Genomic DNA, 26,078 nt, shown 5'->3' with positions numbered 1-26,078 from the left:
ATGCACCTATGCACTACGTAATACCCCCCACCGAACCATGCAGACACTCAGACTGATACTCAAAAAACCAACTAATAACCTATATAGACACCCATGTAGCTACTCACCAACCCATGCAGCCACTTATACACAAAGTTAGAGACTGATACAGATATTTACATATTTAAACATTACTCACTAAGCCATGTATTCACTATGATACACTTAATCAGTCAGTTACACAATCAATTTTTCAAAAACAAATCATCCATTTAGACACTTATATACCCATTTATTCTTCCATCGACCTTGAGATATACATATATAAAACATATTTAATTTTCAGAAAAACACACATTCACTGGATGATGTCATCAGTGATGTCATCAGTGATGTCATTTGAGATGTCATGAGTGATGTCATGAGTGATGTCACTGACCATGTCATGAGTGATGTAATATGTGACGTCATCAGCAGTGCATTGCGGGCGCCCGAGTTATAGTTAGCTGAACTAACTATAACGGGGGAATTTCAATGGTTTTGTACAAGTGAAAAGTCCAGCTAACTATAACACCCCTGAAACCTATGGTTTTTTCAGTGAATATATATATAAAGAGAGAGAGAGAGAGAGAGCAAAATTAAACCACGCCGGGTAAAACACGGGCACAGACTCCGTTGTAAATGCAGAAAGAAGGATTTATTGCAATCTCATGTCAAGATGACGCGTTTCGACCGCACGCCTGCGGCCTTGATCACGTAGCGCGCTGCAATTGTGCCAGGGTTTATATAAGGAGAAAGGTAGTGACTTTTCAGTATCTACAGTTGGTGAACAGCATTTACGATGTACCTACGAGACGCTGTAAATTAACTGAGTCATATGTGAATGACTTCAAACATGCCGTAGAGCAACCAGGAAGCAGACATAGACAATAGACTGTTGTAACACTCAAAACAGCGATAGCATACAAAGACAAAGTCTAGTCAGGCAAAAATACAGTATTTCAATCTAAATTAGGCGAGGTTGAACCTGACGAATTCTAGCCCAAATAAGACCGACATTTCACAGAAATAGCAGAACATGCAGGTGTAATGCTGGGAATGCGTAATCACTAACAGTCATATGGTGGAAAGACTGAACTGATTTAGAAATGTTGTGTGAAGTCCTAATATATTTAAGATGATAAAACATGAGTATTAGTCCTAGCATTTCTTGGCGTGATTACCCCTGACTTTTTGCCTCTACCTCCTCTATTTTGGATGCTGTGGTGGATTTCATTTTGCCAACTCAGATGCTTTGGGTACTTTGCCACTGCTGATCAGTGTCAAAGTGCAAGTGCTTCCTGTATAAAGTGTAATGGTAATTGGTTGTCCATGATTGGTATGTTTGCCTTACTAGTAAAGTCCCTAGTAAAGTGCACTATGTGTGCCAGGGTTGGTAATGCAACTGCTACTAGTGGGCCTGCAGCATTAATTGTGCCACCCACACAAGTAGCCTTAAAGAGGGAACTCAGGCCTGCCGCTTCACTGCCTGCGCGCAGTTTGTTAAACTGCCATGTTGTTCTGATAAGTGCACCCACTTGCAAGACCTTACCCTTCCCTTTCTATGCACATCAGACACCCCTATGGTAGGTCCAAGGTACCCCCTGGGCAGGGTGCAGCACATGAAAGGTAGGACATGTACTAAGGTGTGTATCATGTCCTGACAGTGAAATAATCTCCATTTCGTTTTTCACTGTTGAAAGGCTATCTTGCCCATAGGACAGAATGGGGAGGCTGTGTAATATGTTTCCAGCCTATCTTCCCAAAGGCTTAAGATGGAGAGGTGAAGTTTAGTGTGCCTGAACTCACAATGTAATAACTCATCTTTTTATGAAGGTGGTTTTTGTATTGTGTTTAGAAGCCACTCTTTTAGAAGTGGCTGGGTTTTTGTGCTCTAACATTTCTGTGTGTCTCTGCCTGGTTGTGGATTGACTGTCTGGATTTGAAAGTGATAGGATCTTGGGAATGTCTTGACCCAGGGGATGAGGTGAGACAGCAACAGGCTGACCTGCATCTGGAGTGTGTGGTGAAGAGACCTGGGTTGCTGCCATAAAACTATGGTTCCATCTCCTGCTGAGTGATTGAGAATCCAGACCCCCACTAATCAAAGGAAGAAGGTGTCACTGGCCGGGAGGCACCCAGAACTGGTTTGAACAGGGGTCAGTGCCCCCTGAACACAAAGACTTCAAAGACATTTAGGGGTATAACTATGAGAGCTGAAGACCCTGACCTTTAGAGAAATGGATTGATCAAGATTGAACAAGACTGAAGCTACTTCATGGTCAAGAGGAACCTTTGCCAAGGAAGAAACAACTGAAGAAACTGAAGGAAAGGACTGACTGTGTGTTCTGGGGCTGGCCTGCAGTTTACTGTTTTAACCAAGGAGAGGCTAAAGGGACTTTGCTGTGTGCTGTGTCCCCCTGCTTGAAAGGACTTTGCTGTGTGCTGTGTCCGGAAGTAACTTATCCCCAAGGGCCCAAGGTGAGCTGGCTCCCTGTTGAGGAAACTCAGGAACACAAAAATTTCCAGGAGAGTCTCAGCGATGCTGTGTGCGTGTGCTTTTTGCAGCCTGAGACCCTCATAAGAAGTGCCCTGTGATCGTTGGCACCTGGAGTCCAAGCGAGTCTCAGCGACGCTGTGTGCGTGTGCTTTTTGCAGCCTGAGCCCTTCGTGAGGATTGCCCTGTCATCGTGTGTACCGGAGTCCAAGTGAGTCTCAGCGACGATGTGTGCGTGTGCTTTGTGCAGCCTGAGACCTTCATGAGGATTGCCTTGTTATCGTGCACACCCGGAGTCCAAGTGAGTTTCAGCGACGCTGTGTGCGTGTGCTTTGTGCAGCCTGAGACCTTCGTGGGGATTGCCTTGTTATCGTGCACACCCGGAGTCCAAGTGAATCTCAGCAACGCTGTGTGCGTGTGCTTTGTGCAGCCTTATACCTTCGAGAGGATTGCTCTGTGATCCTGCACCCGAAGCTCAAGTGAGTCTCAGCGACGCTGTGTGCGTGTGCCCTGTTGCAGCCTGAGATCTTCGTAGCATCAGCGGCCCAGACCGGCAGCCCCAGAGGAGCTGAGCTGCCGACTCAAGCCCGCCGGAGCGGGACCTCGAACCAACCTCATCGAGAGAGGGCCTGAGTCCCACTGCCCGGAATTCACAAAGATTTCATCGGAGGCCCAAGTCACTGGATGAGGAGAGGAGAGCGAGGTCGCACACCCCAGGTAACGTGTGTCGGCACCTGGGGAGGGGTGTGGGCTCGTAGGGAGATGCTCTCGGCCTCTCCCTTTCCTGCAGCTCGAGCGTCTGCTTTGGCTCGTATCGTGGCCCGTACTTGCCAAAGGAGTGGCAGTACCGGGGCCGGAGTGCGGATCTGCACTTTTTGTTTACACCATACATGTGTGGGGGCAACTGTTGGCAGAGGCTGACTGCGAGTCAGCACGAGTGGTGGAGAGACCGCCTTAGGCACCATCATCGGTGCTGGAGTGTATTACGCATTGCATTATTTCGGCATAACGAACTACCTGATTGTCGTATTACACATTGCATTATTTCTGCATAACGAACTACCTGATTAGTGTATTACGCATTGCATTATTCCTGCATAACAAACTACCTGATTAGTGTATTAAGCATTGCATTATTTCTGCATAACAAACAACCTGATTAGTGTATTACGCATTGCATTATTCCTGCATAATGAACTAACTGGTTAGGTTCTTACGCATTGTATTATTTCTGCATAACAAAGTACCTGATTGTTGCGTTACGCATTGCAATATTTTTACATTGCAAAGTGCCTGATTCTAGCATCACGAACTGCATAGCATTGTGGTAGGACTGCAGTGGAACGTTTAGAAGTGCTCATTAATATTGCCAGAACTTACAAGGGCTGGCTGGCCTAACAACTGGCCAAGAGGAATATTACAAATAAGCATATGTGGTCTTATCGTATATCTTTTTATATAAATTTATACTTGTTTTTATGAAACTCGTGTGGAGTCCATTTGTGGTGTCATCATTGGGTTGCTGTGAGCGTGGTTGCAAATACTTTACACATTTGCCTTGAAGATAAGCCTGGCTGCTTGTGCCAAGCTACCAAGGGGGTGAGCGGGGGCTATCTGAGAAGGTGTCCTTCCTTTCCCTGATGTGGAAACAAGGGTCCCTATTTGGCCTAATGTACCTACCACAGACAACCAGGGATCCCGGGTCTAACATTTGGTGGTCAGCGGTTGGGATTTGAACGTGTATTTGCAAATTCACTCACAGTGATTGGTGTACATCACAAGTTTAGCGCAGACCACGATGCAACCACATATTGTGTTATTAATTTTATTGGTTCTATTTTTGAGCGACCTTTAAGCCACAGAGGAGTCAAGTAGCCAGTGAGGCTGCAGAAATAGAGTTCGACATTGAGGCACTGCTTACCTACAAAGTTGATCAATTGAGGCAATTCTGCAGAGCTTTGGGATGCCCCATGAAAAGTAGCGCCAAGAAGGAGGAGATGCAAATGGCCTTGAGGGCCTGGTGGGAAGCCAAAGGGGCTCAGGAGACGGGTGATGTTGAGGTGGATGAGGATGACCCAGGGAATGAATTTGGTCCACAGGATTTGCCAGTGGAGGGACCAGCCTCAGAGGCTGATAGTAGCCATTCAGGGAGGAGTTTTTCACTAGAGGAGCTGGAGGAAAACCAAAGGGTCAGAGAGCATGAGTTGGAGGTTTTAAAAATTAAAACTCAAGCAACAGAGAAGAAGCTGCTCATTGGAAGTGAAAAGCGAGCAGAGGAGAGCAGGAACGCTCTCGCCTTGGAAGAGAAAAAGATTCTGTTATCTCATGAGTGAAGCATGAGGGAACTGGAAGTGAAGGTTAAACAGGCAGAGTCCAGGTCAAATGGTGGCAGCACACAACCAGTGCCAGTGGGGAAGGTGTACATTCCCAAGGATTTAGTGCGAGATTACCGAAGGGGTGATGATATATATGCGTGGTTCACGGCATATGAGATCGCACTGAGGATGAATGAGGTGCCTGAGAAGCATTGGGGGGCGGGTCTATGGAAACACTTTGAGTCTTCTGGGAGGGATGTTTTACCCCCTTTAGAGATGGCGGGAACCCTGACCTACGCCAATATGAAGGAGGCTTTATGACTCAGGTATATGGGGCTCACTCCTGAACAGTACAGGCAGAAATTCAGGAACTTAAAGAAACTGGAATCCAGTACTTGGGTGAGTGTGTGAATGTGTACACGCGTGCACTGGATGGTTGGATGAAGGGCAGCAAGGCAACTGATTTTAAGAGCTTATGCAATTTAATTAGTTGGGAGCACTTGAGTAGTCTGTGTGTTCCAGAGCTGTGCCAGCATCTTTTGAACAGTAAGCTGACTGATCCCAGTAAGCTTGCTGAAGTGGCAAACCGCTGGACCGGTACCCGGGTCCACAAGGGAATTGGAGGTGCCACTACCAAAAGTGTACAGGGTGCCCCGCCGAAGGTGTAGAGGACAAGGGTATCCACAAGGTGTTCTCTAAAAGGCCCCAAAGTAGTTCCCAGGTGAAAGGGTCCCAGTCCCCCAAGTCTAAGAGGTCCTGTCCCCCTAAGGGCAAGCAGAACAACCGAGGTCCTCCTACTTGTTACTTCTGTAAAGAAGTGGGTCATATTTCCCCTAAATGCCCCAAGAAGTCATCTGCACCCACTGGTGCTCCAACACCTGGATTAGTGAGTGGAACGTTGGGGGAGGAATTGAGTCCTTGGAATGGGGAGGGGCAAACAGTTATGACCCTGGTCTCATTAAGAGATCAAGAGATGGTCCAGGAAATCTCTCTGCCTGAGAATACTAAGAAATACTGGCAGTAGGTGACCATCAATGGAAGGAGGGTGGAGGCTCTGAGGGTCAGTGGGTGTCTGAAGAGCAGGTAATTCCTGATGTGCTTCACCCTGTAGTTGCAGCAGACAACTCAGTGCGCCTCTGCAAGGTGGTGCTGGTTCCCTTTGAGTGGGGTGGGTCTCAGGTTCCTTGAAGGTCGTTGCAAGTCTGTCTATGCCTGTAGACTGTCTGTTACAGAATGACCTGGAGAGTTCCCCCTGGAAGGAGGTGGAGCGCCAGGCGCATTTGGAGATGTTGGGTCTGCCTGAGTGGGCTTGTGTGACCACTCGGCCTATGGCAGCCATTAAAGGTGTTCAAAAGGACCTAGAGCCTGAAACAGTGGCCGTAAAGAGAAGAGGCAGGGGGGTGCGAGAAACCAGCCCCCACAGTTCCCACGGTCCAGGAGGAGGCACCCTTTGAGGGGGATGCTCTGGAGCCTACGGGAGAGCAAGTGGCTATACTGGGGGACCTGCCTGAGATGACCGAATGGCAGCAGGAAGGAGGGCCCTCCAGGGAGGCATTCTGTGAGGAGCAGAAGAAGTGCCCTTCTCTTGTAGATTTGCGGCAACAGGCAGCAAACCAGGCAGCAGGTGATCAGTATGGATCACACTTGATTTACTGGGAGAATGATCTCCTATATAGTGAGCCTAAGGCTGCTGAGCCTGGGTCAGCCGGTGCGTTGGTGGTACCACAGCGCTTCAGAGCCTTCCTACTGGGGTGGCTCATGATGTACCTTTAGCTGGACATTTAGGGCAGGACAAGACTTTTGAGAGGCTTGTCACCCACTTTTACTGGCCTCAAATGCGCAAGAGTTCTGCTACTCATTGCACGACCTGTCAGACTTGCCAGGAGAGTGGTAAGAGTGGAAGGAAGCGCAAGGCTCCCCTCCAACCTTTCCCTGTAGTCAGCACCCCCTTTGAAAGGGTGGGCATTGACATTGTGGGGCCTCTGGATCCTAAGACGGCCATGGGCAACAGGTTCATCCTGGTCTTGGTGGACCATGCCACCCGGTACCCGGCAGCCATCCCTCTCCGGACGGTGACAGCCCCCGTGGTGGGCCGTGCACTGAGGGGGATTTTCTCCCGCGTGGGGTTCCCCAGAGAGGTGGTGTCTGACAGGGGTACTAATTTCATATCTAGATATATGAAATCTCGGTGGAAGGAGTGCGGTGTAATCTACAAGTTCACCACGCCTTACCACCCCCAGGGGAACAGTCTGGTTGAGAGATTTAACCGGACCCTAAAGGGCATGATTATGGGTCTTAAGGAACCCATGAGGCATAAGTGGGACATCCTCTTTCTGCGCTCACTCCCCCCATCATCCTTCCCTACTGATCCCGCATTAATACCCCAGTTCAGCACCCGATGTTTCGTTCTGGATACAACTCCGGTACCTAACCACCACCAGAGAGGGACTGAGAACCCGGCCACACACTAGCACAGTAAGTTCATAATACTCATGGTGACAGAGAATAGGCTAAGCCCCGTCTCAGCAGGCTAGGAAAACCCAGCATACCCCAGCCTCACATCATCACCAATGCACTATGTAGGAACTACATTGACTCGTTAACACAACTGTGAGAGACTGCAGCTATAAATGTACATCGGACTAGCCTATAATACTTTTGTATGCCTAAGTATGTATCTCAAGATTAAAGCCATTGCCGATGTTTAACTGTATCGAACATGTTAAAAGATCAATAAAAAAATGTAAACAAAAAAAAGTGGGACAGCCTCTTACCATCCCTGCTGTTTGCTTACAGAGAGGTGCCACAGAAGTTCTTCGGGTTCAGTCCCTTTGAGCTCCTGTATGGGCACCCTGTAAGAGGACCCTTGAGTTTGATGAAGGAGGGCTGGGAGAAAGCTCCTAGTAAACACCCCAGGATATATATAGCTACATGCTGGCTTTCAGGAACCAAACTATGCATTTCAGGCAACTCGCTCAGGCGAACCTGGAAGCAAGTCAGGAAGAAATTAAATGGTGGTACGACCAGAATGCTACTCTGATCGAGTTTCAACCTGGGCAAAAAGTGTGGGTGATGGCGCCAGGGAAGCCTTGTGCGCTCCAGGACAAGTGGACTGGGCCTTATGAGGTTGTGGAGCTCAGGAGCCAAGTGACCTACCTGGTTGACTTACGGTCTCCTAAGATCCCTTTGAGGCTCCTCCATGTGAACCCCTCAAACCCCACTTTGAGAGGTCTGATGTGACCATGCTCTTGGCTACAGATGACAGGGTGCAAGAAGAGAGTGACCCTCTTCCTGACATCCTGTCAGCCAAGGATAAGGAAGGCTCAGTGGATGAGGTGAACCTCTCGCCTACCCTGACCCCGGAACAGCAGAGGGACTGTCGCCAGGTATTGGGTCAGTTCGCCTCCCTGTTCTCCCTGACCCCAGGAGTCACCCATTGGTGGGTCCATGATGTGGACACTGGAGACAGTCTGCCTGTAAAGTAAAAAACTTACAGAGTAGCTGATAAGGTCAGGGCCAGCATCAAGGAGGAGGTTTCCAAGATGCTGGCGCTAGGGGGGATTGAGCCATCCAGCAGACCTTGGCTAGCCCAGTGGTCCTTGTGCCAAAAGCTGTTGCACCAGGTGCCACCCCAGAACTCTGGTTTTGTGTGGATTACCGTGGGCTCAATGCCATCACCAAAACTGACGCTCACCCCATCCCCAGAGCTGATGAGCTCGTGGATCGGCTGGGAGCTGCCCGGTACCTCAGTACATTTAACTTGACATCGGGGTACTGGCAGATTGCCTTGACCGAGGGGGCCAAAGAGAGGTCAGCGTTCTCAATGTCAGAGGGGCACTACCAGTTCAGGGTTATGCCCTTTGGGTTGAAGAACGCCCCTGCCACCTTCCAGAGACTGGTTAACCAGGTGCTAAATGGGCTGGAGGAATTCAGCACCACCTATCTGGACGACATTGCTGTGTTCAGTTCCACTTGGGAGGAACATTTGCAACACCTCTGTGAAGTGTTGAAGGCCTTGCAGGGGGAGGGCCTAACTATCAAGGCAAGTAGGTGCCAGATAGGGCAGGGTTCGTGGTGTACCTAGGACACCAGGTAGGGAGCAGCCAGGTGGCGCCCCTACAGGCGACGATTGATACCATTCTTGTTTGGCAACCCCCCGAGACCCAGACAGGAGTGTGGGCCTTTCTAGGACTCACTGGGTACTACAGACGGTTTGTGAAGGGGTATTGCACCATTGTTACCCCCTTGACAGAACTGACGTCAAAGAAACAACCCAAGAAGGTGATCTGGACTGATGCCTGCCAGAAGGCTTTTGATTTCCTGAAAACTACCATGTGCACGGTGCCCGTGCTCAAGGCGCCTGATTTCTCCAAGGAATTTGTAATGCAGACAGATGCTTCAGAGCATGGTGTGGGAGTGGTACTCTCACAATCGAATGACGATGGCTTGGACCAACCAGTAGTTTTCATTAGCCGGAGGCTACTTCCCATGGAACAGAGGTGGAGTGCAATTGAAAAGGAAGCTTTTGTTGTGGTCTGGGCACTGAAGAAGCTGAGGCCTTACTTGTTTGGGACTCACTTCCTGGTTCAGACAGACCACAGGCCCCTCAGATGGTTGATGCAGATGAGGGGTGTGAACCCAAAACTGTTGAGGTGGTACATCTCCCTATAGGGAATGGACTTCACGGTGGAACACCGCCCGGGAACAGAACACGCCAATGCTGATAGTCTGTCCAGATTTTTACGCCTTAGTAATGAGAATACCCATGAGGGTGGGTAGTTCTCCCCACTTTTCTGGTGGAGGGGACACGTGTTAGACCTAGCATTTCTTGGCTTGTGTGCCAGGGCTGCTAATGCAACTGCTACTAGTGGACCTGCAGCACTACTTGTGCCATCCACACAAGTAGCCTTAAAGAGGGAACTCAGGCCTGTCAATGCAGTGCCTGCGCGCACTTTGTTAAACTGCTATGTTGTTCTGACAAGTGCACCCACTTGCAAGACCTTACCCTTCCCTTTCTATGCACATCAGACACCCCTAAGGTAGGTCCAAGGTACCCCCTGGGCAGGGTGCAGTGAATGTGAAAGGTAAGACATGTACTAAGGTGTGTACCATGTCCTGACAGTGAAATAATCTCCATTTCGTTTTCACTGTTGAAAGGCCAACTTGCCCATAGGACAGAATGGGGAGGCTGTGTAATATGTTTCCAGCCTATCTTCCCAAAGGCTAAAGATGGAGAGGTGTAGTTTAGTGTGCCTGAACTCACAATGTAATAACACATCTTTTTAAGAAGGTGGTTTTCGCATTGTGTGTTTAGAAGCCACTCTTTTAGAAGTGGCTGGGTTTTTGTGCTCTAACATTTCTGTGTGCCTCTGCCTGGTTGTGGATTGACTGTCTGGATTTGAAAGTGATAGGATCTCAGGAATGTCTTGACCCAGTGGAGGAGGTGAGACAGCAACAGGCTGACCTGCATCTGGAGTGTAGTGGGAGGAATAGCCCCTAGAGGTGAAGAGGTCTGGTTGCTGCCATAAAACAATGGTCCCATCTCCTGCTGAGTGATTGAGAATCCAGACCCCCACTTATCGAAGGAAGAAGGTGTCACTGACAGGGAGGCACCCAGAACTGGTTTGAACAGGGGTCAGTGCTCCCCTGAACACAAAGACTTCAAAGACATTTAGGGGTATAACTATGAGAGCTGAAGCCTCTGAACTTTGAGGAAATGGATTGATTAAGATTAAACAAGACTGAAGCTACTTCGTAGTCAAGAGGAACCTTTGCCAAGGAAGTAACAACTGAAGAGACTGAAGGAAAGGACTGACCCTTGTTGTGTATTCTGGGGCTGGCCTGCAGTTTGCTGTTTTAACCAAGGAGAGGCTAAAGGGACTTTGCTGTGTGCTGTGTCCCCCTGTTTGAAAAGACTTTGTTGTGTGCTGTGTCCGGAAGTAACTTATCCCCAAGGGCCCGAGGTGAGCTGGCTCCCTGTAGCGGAAACTCAGGAACACAAAAGTTTCCAGGAGAGTCTCAGCGACGCTATGTGTGTGTGCATTTTTCAGCCTGAAACCCTTGTAAGAAGTGCCCTGTGATTGTGGGCACCTGGAGTCCAAGTGAGTCTCAGCGACGCTGTGTGCGCGTGCTTTGTGCAGCCTGAGACCTTCATGATAATTGCCTTGTTATCATGCACACCCAGAGTCCAAGTGAGTCTCAACAACGCTGTGTACGTGTGCTTTGTGCAGCCTGAGACCTTTGTGAGGATTGCCTTGTTATAGTGCACACCCGGAGTCCAAGTGAGTCTCAGAGATGCTGTGTGCGTGTATTTTGTGCAGTTTGAGACCTTCGTGAGGATTGCCTTGTGATCGTGCACCTGGAGTTCAAGTGAGTCTCAGAGACGCTGTGTGCATGTGCCCTGTTGCAGCGTGAGATCTTCGTATCATCAGCGGCCCAGACCGGTAGCCCCGGAGGAGCTGAGCCACTGTCTCGAGCCAGCCGTTGCCAGAGCGGGACCTCGAACCAACCTCAACGAGAGAGGGCCCGAGTCCCACTGCCTGGAACTCGCAAAGATTGCATCGGAGGCCGAAATCGCTGGAGGAGGAGAGGAGAGCGAGGTCGCAGCCCCCAGGTAACGTGTGTCGATGCCTGGGGCGGGGGGCGGGCTCGGGGGAGACGCTCTCAGCCTCTCCTATTCCTGCAGCGCCAGCTTCTGCTTCAGCTCATATCGCGGCCCGTACTTGCCAAAGGAGGGGCAGTACGGGGGCCAGAGTGCGGAGCTGCACTTTTTGTTTACACCATACCCGTGTAGGGGCAACTGTTGACAGAGGCTGACTGCGAGTCAGCACGAGTGGCGGAGAGATCGCCTAAGGCACCGTGATCGGTGCTGGAGTGTATTACGCATTGCATTATTTCCGCATAACGAACTACCTGATTGTCGTATTACACATTGCATTATTTCTGCATAACGAACTACCTGATTAGTGTATTACGCATTGCATTATTCCTGTATAACGAACTACCTGATTAGTGTATTACGTATTGCATTATTTCTGCATAACGAACTACCTGATTAGTGTATTACGCATTGCATTATTCCTGCATAACAAACTACCAAGTTAGTGTTTTATGCATTACATTATTTCTGCATAACGAAGTACCTGATTGTTTCGTTACACATTGCATTAGTTTTACATTGTAAAGTGCCTGATTCTAGCATTACGAATTGCATTATTTTTGCATTGCAAAGTGCCTGATTCTAGCATTACGAACTGGATAGCATTGCAGTAGGATTGCAGTGGAACATTTAGAAGTGCTCATTAATATCGCCAGAACTTACAAGGGCTGGCTGGCCTAACAACTGGCCAGGAGGAATATTACAAATACGCATATGTTGGATTTATATCGTGTGGTCTTTTTGTATATCTTTTATATAAATGTATACTTTTATGAAACTCGTGTGGAGTCCATTTGTGGTGTCATCATTGGGTTGCTGTGAGCGTGGTTGCAAATACTTTACACATTTGCCTTGAAGATAAGCTTGGCTGCTCGTTCCAAGCTACCAAGGGGGTGAGCGGGGGCTATCTGAGAAGGTGTCCTTCCTATCCCAGATGTGGAAACGAGGGTCCCTATTTGGACTAAGGGCCTAAGGTACCTACCTCAGACAACCAGACATCCCGGGTCTAACAATGAGCTTAAGCAGCGGCCCAAAATACACGCTCACATCAAGGCACTTGATTAGTAAATTATATGCCTGAATATGCGCTGTCACTGGATCTATGTGAAATACTCTCAGCACAAATGCGCCTTGTCTTGTCCACAAAGACAGTATCTAAGTGGTGCTGTCCACCCTGATGGCAGTGTCAGAGAAGTAAGGCACTACCAACCAGAATACCCGTGAGTGAGGGAAGAAAGGGAGAAAGAAGAAGAACAAGGTGAGTGCTGGAGTGCTGAATGTGTGTGAGGGAGAGTGCTTTCAACCATAAGTGTGGAGAAAAATAAGTTACTCATGGCGAGGCGAGGTTGCATCAGGTGTAGACGTGATTTAAAATGGGTTGAAAGACGTGAACAAAACTCTAAGCTAAAAAATCAATCAATCAACCAAGAGAGATGCCATACTTATCAAGCTATTATGTCTAAGGAGCGTCAGATGAGCAGAAAGACCACTCCTAAGTCAGTGACTGTGCTCCAGCCGGATACCCAAACCCCTAGCTTTAAAGTGTGTAAAGCGGGTCAGCAAATCAAGTGCAACAGAGTAAGATACAAAGCGACATATCGTGTTCATGTGCGGTGGGTCCAACTGATGTCTAGATCTGAGCACCGATAATATGAGGTGCATAATACACGTAGCAATGCAGTAACAACATACCGCTGGCATCACCTAAACAGTAAAACAGGAAAGCCAAAACAGGTGGCGTGTCAATCATCAGCATCACATATACATAGGGGAGACAGGCTAGGCGGGTGTAACACTAGTGCCAGCTTTAAAGGAAATTGTAAAGATCTTAATTCATATTCAGACCTGCAGTTCTAGATTATATCTGGCTTCTAGTTGCCGGAGTTGTCTCTCATGTTTCCCTCCATGCCTGAATGGGGGTACACAGTCTACCACAAAATATTTGAGGTGCTCCAGGTTGTTGCTATTGACTTCCTTAAAGTGTCGCGCAACTGGATATGTGAGGCCACTGTTGACTATCACCCTGAGGTGTTGTAGGATGCGAAGATGTACCTGCAGCTTAGTGCTGCCCACGTATCTAAGATTACACTTGCATATATATAATTATGTTATATTTATTATATTATATGTATGTAGGTTTTCATAATACTTTATTAATTACGTATATATATATATATATATACACACACACTCACAAACACATATATAAATATGTGCTTCTGTGTTTATATAAGTATATATTTACATATAAATATATATAGCATTGAATATTAGTGAAATGTACTTAATTCACACTATATATTAAATTTGCATATTATAATATTTAACATTTACTACTGTACATTTTTTAGTATTAAAAGATCAATATTGTTGTGTGTTTTGAAAGATATCAATGTCAACTATATGTTTTTTTACAATATTTTGGTGCTAACCATAATTAGGAAAGGAGCACAATGTTGTGGTACACAATAATCTTCACACAATATTTTTGTCAACAATATTATGTCAGAGATCCACTTTTTTAAGATTATTTTTAGGGAAACCTCCCTGATCAAGGTTTTGCAAAAAAAAATGACTAAATAAAACAATCATTGGCAAAGCCAAACGCCTAATCATGTTTAATGTTTGCTGTGCTGATGTTTTGAATGTGGGGATGTGAGCTATAGGAATTTGCTGTATGGTTGTAGCCCACTGGACTGAACCCACCTCACCATGGATATCGTTCCATTTACCAGCGTCTTCTATCACTTGTCAAATGACCACTTTCTAATCCAGGTCACCACATGTACCGATGGAGAGGTTATTTAGCTTGCCAATGCATTGTATACAATTGTTAGTGTCAAGAGGTTTACTTGAATCCATATAGATGTCATCCATAACTATCTACCTGATAACACAGTCAAAATGTATTTAAATAGGTTCATCTTGTAGTTGTTTTTTACTGAGGGAATGACCCACATCTTCAAGCCTCCTCTCTGCTTCCACTCTTATTGACTGAGACCCTGACCCCTATTTAGAGTAATGATATTTTCCTGACTTTGCTTCTATTTCAGGGTTGCGCATTACAGCACCTACTAGAAGGGCTGGGCAGAGCATTCTGTAGTAAAATTAAGACACATAAAGAGAAAAAATCAGGAGTTGCAGGACAGCAGAATTTGATTTTGCACACAGATGGATTTTATTACAAAAGCAGCTGTGGTCTCAGTGACATAAAACAAAATTATGGAAATCAGCTGTTCACACCACATCTGCACATGTTCTTGTCGCATCCGCAGCATCCACTTCTCTATAATATATACATCCCTCTTGAGGTAAGAGCAGGGTCTATCTGTACTTGGAGGTCAGCACAGCGGACACTGCGGCCAGGAACTTGTCCCACGCGGCCTGGGCCTCAGGGCTGAAGTCTTCAGGGAAGTGGGCGGCCAGTGTAGCCTGAATGCAGTGGGACAGCAGCTGCAAGAGAAGGAATAAAGAACAGCATGAAGCCCAGCAGCAATAGACCCTGCAAAAGAATCTGCAATCCGGACCTCACTAGTGGTGGAACCCAGGAGAGCAGCTGCAATCCAAGGCTGTGCCTCAGAATAGCCACAGTAACAGTGCACACAGAGCCGCAGTTAACAAGGGAACTCGAGGATCCCGGGAACCTTGGGTAAGAACACGTAGAAGAAACACTGGTCCCAGAGTGGAAAACAATACAATCAAAGCAAATGAACCAAGTGGGTATTTTAAACATTAGTGATAATAACTCATATATAAAGAACTTTTATAAAAAAAACACTTTACTTTGTGATGGCGCAGTGAGTGCATAATGAGAAATGTGCTTTGTGCTCTCATCAAAGGGATACACACACATGAACAAATTCAGTGGTCATCGTTGTGTATCTTGAAAACAAGAACAACATGGTCCATTTATATATAATATAATCTATTTACGGTCTGTAGTGGTGGTTGACGATGTTTTGATCCCTCAAGAAGATGAGGGGCTCTCATCTGAACCTTTAGGATAAAGAGGAGCTTGAAACAAGGAAGATAACGGAGAGAAAAGATTGAAAGCTTCTATCGTTAAGAAAGGTGGCCGTCCCTGAATCCTTGTAGATTGAATGAACAGGTAACAATATTTTAACTTTGATGTCTGTCCCACTGGAGTATGGTTTACAGATTTTCTAGAAGATAAATCATAACGAGCATGAAATACCTCCAAGAAAATAAAAGGGGAGCCCCGATCGGGGAGAAACTGGTCTTGGGTTGCTTGTGCCCTGGTTCGGTGGGGATCTGGGCAGGCAGTTTGGGCTGAACTGCTACTATTGGAGCAGAGTCAAGACTGATTTGCATATGGCTGGATTCACACCGAGGTTGCATGGTGGGGCAAAAATGAAGGACTAGAGGGCAGCCCCAAGGGATTGCCAGGGTCTGAGACTCTTAAGCATTCCATCCATCACCTTGTTGTTGTTGCTTTATTTCAGGTAAAACAATGAAAGATTTGCATTGATCACATTTATTGTGACAATGGAACACCAGAATTAGAGGCAAGGTATGCCTGTTGATAGACCAAGAGCACAGTATAAGATGGCAGTTACTGGTACCTATCATAAAAGACGAAGGTACCTCCCTACATTAGTACTTATAGGTCTGCCAGAGGGGAGAAAATAACACTACATAGGAAAAGACACCAACTACACCTGTATTTCTTCTCAAATGCCTACCAAGTGCTAAAGGTTCTGTTCCCCAAATGATAGTGTGCTACATATACAATATTTTCCTGGCACCTAACTATCTCAGGTATTCTATACCACTGGGGTAATCCTTGGCTGTGTCATGATAATGGGTGAAAGTGTGATAAAAGTTCCACAAATTTGCGGATCTTATGCAGGCCAGCGTTACAGAAGTCTAGATTGCCAGAGATCTCTCCATGGGCCTCATTATGTGCTGTGCGCCTGTTTTTTTAATGTAACGTGCTGTCTATCGCACATAGAATAGCTTGATATCTCTCTGAAACTCTCAGAGTTAGTGCATGAGCTACAAGTAGCATCATTTGGAAATCTACAGCGATAGCTATCAACTTCATACCGTGCAGAACTGTTGCACATACAGTATGCGTTAGCACAATAGTGTGTGCACCACAAACAATGTCATTTCTTTCAAGGACAGCGCCACACTCCTGCCTTCGAAGTCTGTATGTACTTGTGCCCATGATCCCGCCACTGGTCTGTCACGTGCTCATTTTCTGAATGGTCTCCAATGTCTCATTGGATCTATCTTACATTATGGAGAAAAAAAAGTCAACATTGCCAAGTACCCAACCATCAAAACCAGTTGGCAGACCACATTTAAACACTCATTCTTTCCATAATCAGGAGGGCACCTGCCACTGTTGCAGAAGCTCTTGCGGCATCAGCGGTACCATCCTGAGAGGAACAGCAGCTCTTGTTTTGAAATCAAACCATGAGAAGACGTGAGTTAAATGGTTCCTAAGTGCTTCAGAAGAGTGAAAAGTTCATCCTGTTGAATACGGCTAGAGACACTGTGCCAGCGAAATCTCTGTGGCTCAGTTAAGATGTTTCAGTGAGCGGGTGTGGCTTACTTCTGACTTTCTATCTTGATCCTGATTTACTCCTGAGTTTTGATTAATAAATCACACCTACATGTGAAAGAACAATAAGCCAATTTGTCCCTGTGGATTGGGGAATGAAGTTCAGGCATGCTACTCCTGGTTCCCTTTCGCACGGTGTTTGATCTTGGCCAAGATGTGCTCCCTTACATGCCTCAGTTAGGGAGAGTACACTTGTGGAGACTTTGAAGGAGCAGCTTGGTTGATGGAGTGTGTGAAACAGTGGGGTGGATATTTTCTTGACTCTGCCTTTCTGGCACTAGGGAGAATAGCAATGGGGTAACCCAGTATCCCTCAGAACCTGGGCAGTTATGCAAAAGCAACAATTGGTTCTGTCGGGTAAGAATAATTTCTTTAGATATTGAGTCACTTTTAGTCATTCAGAACACAACAGCAATTTATAAAAATATATATACACACAATGAGACCATAGAAAATATGAATGATTTTATAAATTCCGTCATTTATAAATATTTGAATTGAGTTGTATGGCTGTCAAAGAACGAGAACAATTAAAGAGTTATTGGTGACAAGGTGACATGTGGTGCTCAGTGAACTAGTGATAGTGCGTGCTATATACAAAGTGATTCTTAAAATTCCGACAATTTAAATAGGCCAGAGAAACAGGTAATTGAATAGGTCTGCAAATAGGTTTGAGTCAGTTTTTTAGCAGAGTCTTTCAACTGATCCAGTATTCGTCGACGTTTCAACCCTGAAGGTGCACAACTAGTTAGTCAATGCGGGTCTTCATCAGGACATGGTGAAAGGGGGGAGGTTGGGTTGACAGCCTGTGGAATAGCAAAGTTTAAGGTCAAATGTGTGTAAATAGGAAGGGGGATGCTCGAAATATATCGGCATGCAAGGTGACAACTCACCTAGTGTGGTCTGATATTGCTTAACGGACTTGGTTCGAAATCTTGGACTGGCAGGTGTTCACACTAATTCAGGGAAAAAGTGGGGAATAATCACGCACTGCCTATGGAATACTCCTCAGTGATTTTGATAGGTATTAATCTCAACGTTAAATAAGACTCACCCAGTATCTGATTTGGGTCTTGTAATCGGGTTTCGCATTAATCAAAAGCCAAGCGCAGGCATACGTCCTGACTTCTCTGTGCGCATAAATCGCACGTCTGGCGGGTTCTGTGTGAAAGGGACACCATTAGCCTTTCCAGTGCTTGTTACATACTACAATGCACTCACGTGGGTGCTTGTCTAAAATGGAGTAAGCACTCACCCAGTAACAGTGTCTCGTAGTCGGGTTTCGCATTAGTTGGAAGCAGACTTGCGTCCGGATCCCTCTGAGCGCATTAGTCACTCGTCAGGAGGGTTCTGCATAAAGAAGGGGGAGTCCGTTAGATTACAGTACCGTCAGTGGTACGGTGAGTGGACAAACCACTGTAAGAGCGCTCACCTGGGTGTAATTTCACGATTGTAAATTAGTGAGAGAGGGGCTCAGGCATACGTCCTGTCTCCCCACGGCCGAATCAGTGAGTGCTCCAGAAAGCGGCCGATAGATATACATGCAACTATGCGTGTACGTGGCGCCTGTCAGCTACAGATGCGTGGGCCATTAGTTGCTAGGTGACGCGTCCGGCGCAGAACGCCGATGCGTCATGCGTTTAGCGACGGTAGCTAGGCAACCAAGTAAGCGGCCTAATGACGCGTTCAGGAATGTGATCGTCACGGAAGCGTCGGCAAATCACTCTTCAATGTCAGAGGAGTAGGCCGTTTTGGTCAAAAGGAAAGTATTGCACATGTTTGGTCTTACTCCTAGCAGGAACCGGGGTTGCCGGTGAATGTCCGCTGGAGCCAAGCACGATTGTAATGTATTTGTTAGTGGCAGAAGCAATAATGGTGTAAACATTCGGCATCCTGTCGATTCGAGGTTAAGGACAACGTATCAAATAACATGACGCATGACGCATCGGCGTTCTGCGCCGGACGCGTCACCTAGCAACTAATGGCCCACGCATCTGTAGCTGACAGGCGCCACGTACACGCATAGTTGCATGTATATCTATCGGCCGCTTTCTGGAGCACTCACTGATTCGGCCGTGGGGAGACAGGACGTATGCCTGAGCCCCTCTCTCACTAATTTACAATCGTGAAATTACACCCAGGTGAGCGCTCTTACAGTGGTTTGTCCACTCACCGTACCACTGACGGTACTGTAATCTAACGGACTCCCCCTTCTTTATGCAGAACCCTCCTGACGAGTGACTAATGCGCTCAGAGGGATCCGGACGCAAGTCTGCTTCCAACTAATGCGAAACCCGACTACGAGACACTGTTACTGGGTGAGTGCTTACTCCATTTTAGACAAGCACCCACGTGAGTGCATTGTAGTATGTAACAAGCACTGGAAAGGCTAATGGTGTCCCTTTCACACAGAACCCGCCAGACGTGCGATTTATGCGCACAGAGAAGTCAGGACGTATGCCTGCGCTTGGCTTTTGATTAATGCGAAACCCGATTACAAGACCCAAATCAGATACTGGGTGAGTCTTATTTAACGTTGAGATTAATACCTATCAAAATCACTGAGGAGTATTCCATAGGCAGTGCGTGATTATTCCCCACTTTTTCCCTGAATTAGTGTGAACACCTGCCAGTCCAAGATTTCGAACCAAGTCCGTTAAGCAATATCGGACCACACTAGGTGAGTTGTCACCTTGCATGCCGATATATTTCGAGCATCCCCCTTCCTATTTACACACATTTGACCTTAAACTTTGCTATTCCACAGGCTGTCAACCCAACCTCCCCCCTTTCACCATGTCCTGATGAAGACCCGCATTGACTAACTAGTTGTGCACCTTCAGGGTTGAAACGTCGACGAATACTGGATCAGTTGAAAGACTCTGCTAAAAAACTGACTCAAACCTATTTGCAGACCTATTCAATTACCTGTTTCTCTGGCCTATTTAAATTGTCGGAATTTTAAGAATCACTTTGTATATAGCACGCACTATCACTAGTTCACTGAGCACCACATGTCACCTTGTCACCAATAACTCTTTAATTGTTCTCGTTCTTTGACAGCCATACAACTCAATTCAAATATTTATAAATGACGGAATTTATAAAATCATTCATATTTTCTATGGTCTCATTGTGTGTATATATATTTTTATAAATTGCTGTTGTGTTCTGAATGACTAAAAGTGACTCAATATCTAAAGAAATTATTCTTACCCGACAGAACCAATTGTTGCTTTTGCATTTCTGGCACTAGGGGGCATATGTATCAACATCACCATTTGCGATTCTCAAATAGCGATTTTTAAAGAATCGCTATTTGAGAATTGCAAAACGGGATGTATTAAAAAAATTGCAAACTTTTTGCGATTTCTTAAAATTCCTTAATTGCGATTAGCAAATTGCGAAATCGCAATTAAGGAATACTTGCCCATTCATTTCTATGGGCCAGGAGACCCATAGGAATGAATGGGAAGTAATTCTCAAATAGCGATTCGCAATTTGCTAATCGCAATTTGAGAATAATTTCAAAGGTGCAAGGGTGTCATGATGACACCCTGATGCACCCCTGAAATGAGCATGTGTGTGCATATGGCGCACATACATGCCCTAAGGGCATGTATAAGCGCCACGTGGCACTTGGTAAATTTCAAAAAAGTGCTTTTTGAAAGGAAATCGCAAATTACCACCAACTGGAAGTTGGTGGTAATTTGCGATTTCTTAAGGATAATTCGCACAACTTGGGTGCTTTTTACATATCATTTAAGAAATCGCAATTTGCGATTTCTTAAATGCTTACGCAAAATTAAGAAATCGCTAAATTAGCAATTCCTTAATTTTGCGATGGGATGTGGCTCATACATCCCGATTACCGATTTTTTAATCGCAAACGCTGTTATTTTGCGAATCGCAGCGTTTGCGATTAAAAAATCGTTTGATACATATGCCCCAAGGTCTTTAAATCCAGGAAATATATGTAGATGAATATGATATTCAAGCCAAGCAATAATATAAATTTAGATCACCATGGACAAGAGAACAACAGCGAGTGGTAACCAAAAAGCACTGTCTTGGTAGAAATTGTCTCTACTAGAGCAAGCAGCTGGTACATGGGTTTTCAGATGTCTACTGGACTTCTAGAGAGAACTTTCAAGTTAGTTCTATTTACATTTGTGAACTGGCTATTAGTGCCCAGTAATGTCTGTCGGTATCAATTAGTACATTTATTTCACTGGTCGGATCTGCCTGGTTCTGGGTCCTGGATACATGAAAGTGCATAGTTTAATATTCACGGAGGGATATGTCACATATGGATCCAGTGAAAATGAATTGTAACTGGTCAATTGGCATTTTTATATTGCAGCCATTGTTCATCTGCTTAACTTTTTTTTTAATTGTCTCTCAATGCAGTTTATTTGGGGAGCAATGGGCAGGAAGTGCCATATGGTAAAAACAAAGGTGGTACGCCTTACTCAAAGTTTAGCCAAAGGAGCCCGTTAAATTACCCTTTAATAAATATATGGGTAATTTTTATTTATTAAAGCAAATATATTATTGAGTGTGAAACAAAATATTCAAAGTAGCAAAGATACCGGTAGTGTAGCAAATATACGTTTTTAAAAAGATTTTTGTTTATCAATAATTGAATTAATAATACAGAATCAGGATATCAACAAAGTTCACTCCTGAACTGCAGTGATTACCATGGATGGGAGATTATTTTTTATTGCAGTGGCACAAGACTTTGAAAAACAAAATTGTGCCAAGTGTGTTGATAAACACCTACTGCACATTTAATAAAATGTCTACCACTTCCAGCCCTTCTCAAAATGAGAGCCCTAAATAGAAACTAATGCACCAAATGTTTTAAGGTCAAGAAGATCCAAGGCCTCTGAAGGGGTTTGTTTAAGTTCCAAACATGAAGTAGCGTCTCCATTTTTTATTGTTTTTTTGTAATTCAACAATCTCTAAAGGTCACTGCTACCAAGAGATGTGACGGAGCAAAAACATGAAAGAGCTGTTATGTTTGTCACTGCTTTGAAATTCTGATAAACAGAAAGACGCGCATTGCAGCATTTGACCACGGAAGACGAGCACTAGTAAAGTGCCTATGTTTGGAGTGTTTCCTCACCTTGAAGTTCCCGGGGTCCACTCTGAGGTTGTAGGCGTGCAGGTCACTCAGTTTGGAAAGCGCCTGGTCGAGGTTGTCCAGGTTTTTAGCCGCTTCTCCGAGGGCGCCCAGCACCTTGGCGCCGTGCCTGCGCAGATCAGCAGATCCGGAGCTGATGTCAAAATGGCGGAAATAAGTCTTACTCTGGCCGAAGCTTTTGAAAAGCCTGAAATACAAAAAGAAACACTTTATTTGAAATTGCAAAAGGCTAGCAGCTCATTTTTACTTGAATGCTGCAGCTCACATCCCATGCGTGCATCCGATGGGAGGTCGTGGGAAGAGATTGCACTCCCTATTTTTATTGATACTGAAATGCAGTGTTTTACGTGGGATGAAAAAACTGGGGGGTCACTCAAAGGGGCTTGGCCACTGTAATTAAGGGCAAGGATTAAAAACACATAAACTAACAATCTGTGCTTAGCAGAGTGTACCATCTGCCTGGTTTTGGCTGTTTCTGTCATTGCATCCAGGTATACAATAGAACAAGTAACATTACACCTACAACAAGCCAGGACTATAGGCTTTGTCAATGACTGTTAGTTGCATAAGATTACAAAAAAAAAAAAACTAGGGCTTCGTTGTATAGGATATGAAAAATGCTGCAGTTCTAAAATGATGAGACTGTGAAAGGACTATAACCAGTCTCTTTGAAGTTACATCTTGCCAGTGAAGGGGGGTACTGCTGCAGAGGTTTTTTTCACCGACAGTGAGTACAAAAATTAGAGACCCATAGGGGCCCGTTAATGTACCTGCTTTTTAGAACTGCCGGTGCTGAGCACTGGCAGGACCCGGCCCACTTAAAGCCCTGCAGAAATGTAACCTTTATACGAGCTCAAAACGTATAAACCCAAGTTGCCCATTCTACAAATGATAGCCAAGGTTGGATTGAAGACATTATCTCTGATAAAACAAACTGCATTCTCGGTCGTTTTACATGTCCTGAGGGATTACAAACGGTGCCATCAACCTGCACAATTCGACTTTCTCTAATTTAATGAATGGCAAAAAGTAGAGCCCGATAGGGGCCCGTTACGGTACCTGCTTTTTAGAACTGCCGGTGCTGAGCACCGGCAGGACCCGGCCCACTTAAAGCCCTGCTGAAATGTAATCTTTATACGAGTTCAAAACGTATAAACCCAAGTTGCTCATTCCACAAATGATAGCCAAGGTTGGATTGAAGACATTATCTCTGATAAAACAAACTGCATTCTGGGTCGTTTTACATGTCCCGAGGGATTACAAACGGTGCCATCAACCTGCACAATTCGACTTTCTCTAAATTAATGAGTGGCGACAGGGCCGGCTCTAGGGCAGTGCGATCGGTGCACCCGCACCGGGCGCTAACTTGGATGGGGTTCGTATTTGGAAGTATTGCGTGGTTTTAAAAGCACCTGCTGCCGCATTCCTGTCCTCCACAAATTTACAGGCAAACATATAAATGTCAAGATGACTCCACTGATTAATATGCTTCTTAGAGAGAGCTCGTTGGTTTGTCTTTTGGAACTTTTGACTCGTGGTAAGGCAGAGCAGAAGGTTAATATGTCTGCTGCAAAGAACGTGTACCAATTAGATCACAAAGCGCATATAATACAAATAGGTCAGTGGGTTACGGTATTTTTTTCCGAATGATCCTTTTGTGATTTAGTTTATAAATTATAATCCTAACATAAAAGAGTGAGCTATTAACTGTCACCAAAGAGCTGCTTAAAAGGTGCAAGTCATAGTTTAGAGCGTTATGATTTTATCCAGTCTTTTATTATCCTACTGTTGAAAAAACGGGTTCATTTGGATAGAAATTAATTCGGATTATTAAAAAGAACCCCCAACCATGGTGTTCAGTTTTAAATTCAGAGTTAGTGCTTCTCCAGACCAAGCACTGTCAAACTATGGGGCATATTAACAAGCCAGGCGATAAAATTATCGCCGCATTAGCGGCAGAAAACTGTCGCTAAAACGGCGATAATGGGCTTGATAATATGCTCTATGGAATTTCAATTGAAGCCCATGTTAGATGTCCTTCACATCTAACATGGGTTTCAATTGGAATTCCACAGCGCATATTATCAAGCCCATTATGGCCGTTTTAGCAGCAGTTTTCTGCTGTTAAAGCGGCGATAATTTTATCGCCTGGCTTGTTAATATGCCCCTATATTGTCTACCAGAATGGATGACGTGACACCTGTTCCTTGTAGTCCTCTGTTTTATGTAACGTTACATTTCCTATACAATAATCTACACACCTATGATTGATTGTCTCTGTGCAGTGAGTGTGATGTAAAGTCTTCTGACACGCTACACTAGTATGAGTGGCAACAGCGCAATAAAACGAATTACACGCATCCGAGAGAGAGTGGTTATAGAGACTTGAGGGGCATTGTTAAAGGGTGGTAGTGAGGAAATCCGTAACAGAGGTGGTTATTGGGGGGTACCACCAAACATTGTCGCACATCAACGCTAAAGCCGGCCCCGAGTGGCGGTAATCCCTGTTAATGTGTGTACGCGCTTCTAACACGAGTAGAACAGCGCAACCACCTCAGGACAAAGTTAGAGCTAATAACGTAGCCTGACTTGGCACAAAAAACATAGCCACAAAACAATGCAAGTGCAAACAATAAGCAAAAGGAAAATTGGGTAGATTTCCTTCATATAACACGTTCAATTCCCACTAATTTTACACACAAATTACGCACAAGCGGTTCTGTGCAGGTAGAAAGTTCACCGGAGAGTCTCACTCGAGTCCAAATCGTACTCAAAACACTGCTCGGCCCGCCTCTGAGCTGTGGTACAACGCTTATCATCACTAAAAATGAGTGTTTGTAACGAGGGCTCTGTGCCGTTTTGCCCTTCGCACTCTGCTGCACTACAGACTTTCAAGCAGTGTCTGTCCTGCGTGAATGGTTGTACATCTAGGCCTACGTGTTCTAAAGTGTAAAATTAATGCAAGAAATACAAAATTCTTCCTGAATTAGTTATTCTAACCCGGGGTCCACAAACAGTACTCTAAAAGAGGGTTTAGTATGAGCCACTTTGCTGTGCTGTTCTCAGTGGTTTAAACGGGCAGGTATACTGTCCGGTACCTGCACTCCTTTTGTACCTGCACTTCTTTCATATGAAAGCGACAGTACCTGCACTTCTTTCATATGAAAGGGACAGTACCTGCACTTGTTTCATATGAAAGCGACAGTACCTGCACTTCTTTCATATGAAAGGGACAGTACCTGCACTTCTTTAATATGAAAGCGACAGTACCTGCACTTCTTTCATATGAAAGGGGCAGTACCTGCACTTCTTTCATATGAAAGGGACAGTACCTGCACTTCTTTCATATGAAAGGGGCAGTACCTGCATTTCTCGGCGATGCTGCAATACATTTAGTGGGAGAGTACAGGCGTTTCTCAGGAGGAAATATGCTCTATAAATAGTGAGAACCTGAAATCCTATATTTCCATTAAAAGACTTGCTGTTCTGTCCATTCTTTAATTTACAATAATCCACCTAACTCCAAGCTATTGCCCCATTTTTCACCTGCATCCTTTTTTAAAGCCAGAACGCTCATGCGTCACGCTCACGCGCTCGGCGTTACCTGTCCAGCGCTTCCGCTCCCAGGGTCTCGAGGTCGCCAGAGACCTTTCCCCACAGGGAGAGCACCGCGGCCTTCTCTGCGTCACTCAGCGTCATCTTGGTGGCTTCGGTGGGGGTGGCGCACGGTCTGCACGAGGTGGTCGGTGGAGAGGAGTCGATGCTGCCCCCTCAGCTGGGTCAGGTTATAAAGAGGAGGTGGGCTGGGAGACGTGACCGACCCCCGCGGCCGTTGGTCATTCCTGGCACCC

The 26,078-nt window shown here is 45.6% G+C and overlaps 1 protein-coding gene and 1 long non-coding RNA gene across 2 annotated transcripts; both read right to left on the bottom strand.

The window, feature by feature from the left end:
* Window positions 1-14,642: 14,642 nt before the first annotated feature.
* On the bottom strand, window positions 14,643-25,991 carry LOC146790083 (hemoglobin larval subunit alpha-like). The gene is made up of 3 exons (XM_085628441.1): window positions 25,832-25,991; window positions 22,210-22,414; window positions 14,643-14,941 (listed from the first exon to the last, which is right to left on the bottom strand). Exons 1-3 carry the CDS (start codon window positions 25,924-25,926, stop codon window positions 14,813-14,815), a joined length of 429 nt encoding a protein of 142 aa, XP_085484567.1. The 5' UTR covers window positions 25,927-25,991; the 3' UTR covers window positions 14,643-14,812.
* On the bottom strand, window positions 17,982-18,482 carry LOC146790084 (uncharacterized). The gene is made up of 3 exons (XR_014969525.1): window positions 18,334-18,482; window positions 18,133-18,239; window positions 17,982-18,034 (listed from the first exon to the last, which is right to left on the bottom strand). It is a non-coding gene; the product is annotated as an uncharacterized LOC146790084 (long non-coding RNA).
* Window positions 25,992-26,078: the final 87 nt, after the last annotated feature.

The sequence above is a fragment of the Triturus cristatus genome, chromosome 10, assembly GCF_964204655.1.
Source record: "Triturus cristatus chromosome 10, aTriCri1.1, whole genome shotgun sequence".
NCBI classification, from domain to species: Eukaryota; Metazoa; Chordata; class Amphibia; order Caudata; family Salamandridae; genus Triturus; species Triturus cristatus.
Note: the sequence above shows the minus strand (reverse complement) of the source record. Positions and strands in the feature narration are given on the sequence as shown.